Source organism: Gavialis gangeticus, unplaced genomic scaffold, assembly GCF_001723915.1.
Source record: "Gavialis gangeticus isolate Ggan-Ray unplaced genomic scaffold, GavGan_comp1, whole genome shotgun sequence".
In the NCBI taxonomy this organism is placed as follows: Eukaryota; Metazoa; Chordata; order Crocodylia; family Gavialidae; genus Gavialis; species Gavialis gangeticus.
The window spans coordinates 175,790,376-175,793,976 of NW_017729032.1; the positions used below are offsets into that span (position 1 = coordinate 175,790,376).

The window sequence follows — 3,601 nt, forward strand, 5'->3', positions numbered from 1 at the left end:
CTTTGTTTCCCCAGGGGAAACTGCTCCCCTCTTTTAACCAAGTGATTTCTGTAAGAACTTACAGAACAAGAACTGTATTTATTTTACTGGAGGTATCATGTGTAACTTGTTCTTTAAACACCGTTGCATTAAAAAGCTGAAAAGAACATGTTACATTAAAAAAAGAGACTGTTACCCACCAGTGCTATGACAGTGGCACCAGCTCCAGCACAGGCCACAATGAACAGGTGATATGACATGTAGAACTAGAAAGGAACACACTGAAATTAAAACCAATTGAGTACGTGACAATCACAATGAAGTCATCTCATTGCACACTTGACGCTTTATTTTTATTCACTGTTTTTCTCTATTCAAAGATACTCTGTATAAGTATTGCAGGTGTTTTACAGTCCGACTAGAAAGAAGCCCAAAAAGAGCCTTTTCAGAACAACATGCATTTCAGAAGTATCTCCTTTTTCTGGATGGCAATAACCCTGATGTTCGCTAGTGTGTAAAGATGATACAAGCAGGTTAATAAAAGTCTCTGAAAAGGGCACTCTTCTTTCCCCCTTTCATTAAGGGTTATGAGACCAGCAAATTGGTTATGCTAGTGTACCTCATTTGTGTTGCAGATATTCTCTAAAACCGGACCGCAAGCTCTGCCAGGTATAGCATTCCAGGGGATGATGCCTGCAGTGACAACACCAGAGCAATATGTATCATTGGAATCAATAGCCAACACATAACTTCCCATTCATCTTCCATCTCCTTCCTCCCCACCCACATGCCAGTTGTGTTCCCTTATTGTGCACCCACACATTGACCAGGACAGCTTTTAAGTTGGCAGGAGCAACTAAAACAATCGTTCAGACTACATTCTTGTTACATAAAGACTAGCTGCTTCTAGCCAAGATATGTTCTCAGATGTAGGCTTCCCATATGGCAGCCAAATGGTGGCTTTACTCACTGTGGGCCCCATCACATGCTCAGCACTTGTAGGAGGTAATCTGTGCCTCAGAGGAAGTTCAGAATTTAAGTCAATAGGAACTCAGTAGGTCCTTATCAAACCAAACCCCAGTTGAGTGTTCAGGGTCCCACAGAAGGGGAGTATACCTATGGTGGTAGGGCCATGCAGGGGTGGTAGGGCCCTCCACCATGTGCATGGTGGTAGGGTGTAGTTGACACACAACCAAGGGACTCTGAAATCCTTTCAAAGGGTACTGCACCAGATTACCACGGACAGGCATGGAAACCCCTATCCATAAATTACAAGATGAATCCACAGATATCAAAAACATCCGGACCTGTTGCAGTCTGAGTTCTTGGCAAAAACTGAATTGTGTAGTCAAAAGCAAGTGAAACTTAATTGCTGCTAGTTTTTACAGGGTGCCTTGAGTCTAAAAAAAATGAGAACCCCTAGAGCAAGGGGTGAAGAATCCTCTCTTTCTGTGTTATTTCTAGTAGGTACAAAATTTAAGACGTGAACCACTTTTACCCCCCAAAATGTGCTAAATAATTATCCATCTTTAGTTTTTTAAACTAGATCCTATTGTCATGGTAATTTTATCTGGAAAGTAAACCATTTTAAAGTGTATTAATACTTGGCCTTCATACTATAACTCAGAGTCTTAACTCTGCCGATTGGATAAGCAGGTTCTTTGGACATGAATTTTTCTTAAATTGGTACAACTCCAGAAACAGCTTCATAGTTAAACTTTATATGTTGTTTAAATAAGAAAGTGTATAAGGCTTCGATCTAAAATGTGTTTTACTAAATAAGGCATTACCTGTATTTTTTAGTGAAAACTAAAAATATTTTTGGTCACCATTGTTCAGATTTTCAAGAGCTTTTTAGCTAAGTATAAAGGGATCTTCAAAAGTATCCAGCTTGTGTTTAGGCATTTTACTTCCATTGCAATCAATTGCAATTAAATACCTAATCTGTTTAGGTGCTTCTGAAAATCCCATTAGGTACCTCTGTATCTCTATGGACCTAGGTACTTTTAAGATCTATGTCCTTCAATTTTTTTAAACATCTTATCCTCTTGCACCTGGATTTTATTCATAGAGTGTGAGTTGAAAAAGGAAGAAAGCTTTTTTCCCCAGTCAGTTTCTGAACTTTGAATGTAGTCCAAATGAAGAAAATGTTCTCTCTGCAACTGCTTGCTAAATTGGAAGCAAAAGTAATTAAAGCAAAGGACTTTTCCTGTGCAACAAACTGAAAGCACTAGAAATGTGCAACTATCCATGTTCATTCCACTGTAACGCACAAAGTTTCAGTTGACTTTAAGTTAGATGTTTCTGTAAGAATTAAAAACCAGCATGTTTTTAGCTTGTCAAACTTTAAGCCTCAACATAATTTCAACTTTAATTTTAAAAGTTTTTGAAATAAAAAGCAATTTAAATAAAAAAGATTCCATTTTAATCTACCCTAGAGAAAAGCATTTATTATACTGATTGACCTATTTATTATTTACGTATTAGATTTGCATGTCACCCTGACATTGTATGGGTAGCAGCTACATTGCTGCAACATCACTATAGGTAACTTGCCAATTCACTTAAACAGAATGCGTCTGAAAAGAGGTCACTGTAATCTGCATTATTTAGAAAAGTCTTGACATTCAGATATACTTTAGTCTGTTGCTTTTTTGTTCATCTTATATGGCTGAGATTAATCTAATGAAGATAGAGCAAGGAAAGAAGATAAAGCATTTAAATCAGGATTAACATAAGTACCATATTGCCTGATATCCACGCAGATCTGGTCTCCTGAAGCTGTCATATTTGTCTGGAGTGATTTGATGACTTCACAACTTGACCATATGTTATAAAACATAAAGACGGGCACAGCAGAGAAGCCGAAGACACCAAGCCAGGCTACTCCAAGTACATAAGTGAGGAAAACAAACTAGGCAGAGAAAACAAATTCCATGTTTAATTTTTTGTAGGTGACAAAATATATGCACTTTTCCGAGAGATCCTTCTTAAAAATAGGGTCCTAAACATAATTTCCAAATACTTAAAGCTGGTTTCCATTTACAAGGAACAATTTGCATGGGATCTTTTGGGCAAAACAAATGGCCAGGTCAGCATTTGTCGTTGCCTCCTCGGTATCTTCTTCAACCAATTTGTCCCCCAAGGCACTAATGAAAACGCAAACACTTATAATCTCTTTGAGTAAGCAGCTTGCCCTTCTGAAACAGCAGTTCGTTACTTTCATGAATTCTTAACCAAAGGAAATCCCGGTTTTCAGTTCAAACTAGTAAACTGCCCACTATTTTTTTCTTTTTAAAAACATTTACCAAATATACCGGAAATACTTCAGTGCTTGAAAGCTGAAAACTGTGGAGCAACCGGCTCCCTAGAGACTGGTGTATTTTGAATGTAAATTTAAGGAAACCCATTCCTGGAAAATGAATGTGGATGCATAAAAACGAGACATCAGAAACCTTAACTGAGATGTATATTGCCAAATATGAATGCTTAAAACTCTTTAACATTAATAGGGAGCACCACAGAAAAGCAAGAATCATAGAAGTGCCACAGTGTGGCCTTATAACATTCCCTCTTTTTCCATTTTAGTGCAGAGGCAACTTTAACCTTTTTTTTTTTTTTT

General features: G+C 37.5%; 1 protein-coding gene across 5 annotated transcripts in view; it reads right to left on the minus strand.

Moving 5' to 3' along the window:
* The window catches only part of GPM6B (glycoprotein M6B), an 85,973-nt gene that overhangs the window by 4,373 nt on the left and 77,999 nt on the right, over positions 1–3,601 (minus strand). For all 5 annotated transcript variants that reach the window (XM_019524036.1, XM_019524038.1, XM_019524035.1 and 2 more), the window contains 3 exons: positions 2,722–2,893; positions 599–672; positions 180–245 (listed from right to left, as the gene is read on the minus strand). In XM_019524036.1, coding sequence (XP_019379581.1) covers positions 180–245; positions 599–672; positions 2,722–2,893 — 312 coding nt within the window. The remainder of the gene's footprint in view (positions 1–179; positions 246–598; positions 673–2,721; positions 2,894–3,601) is intronic.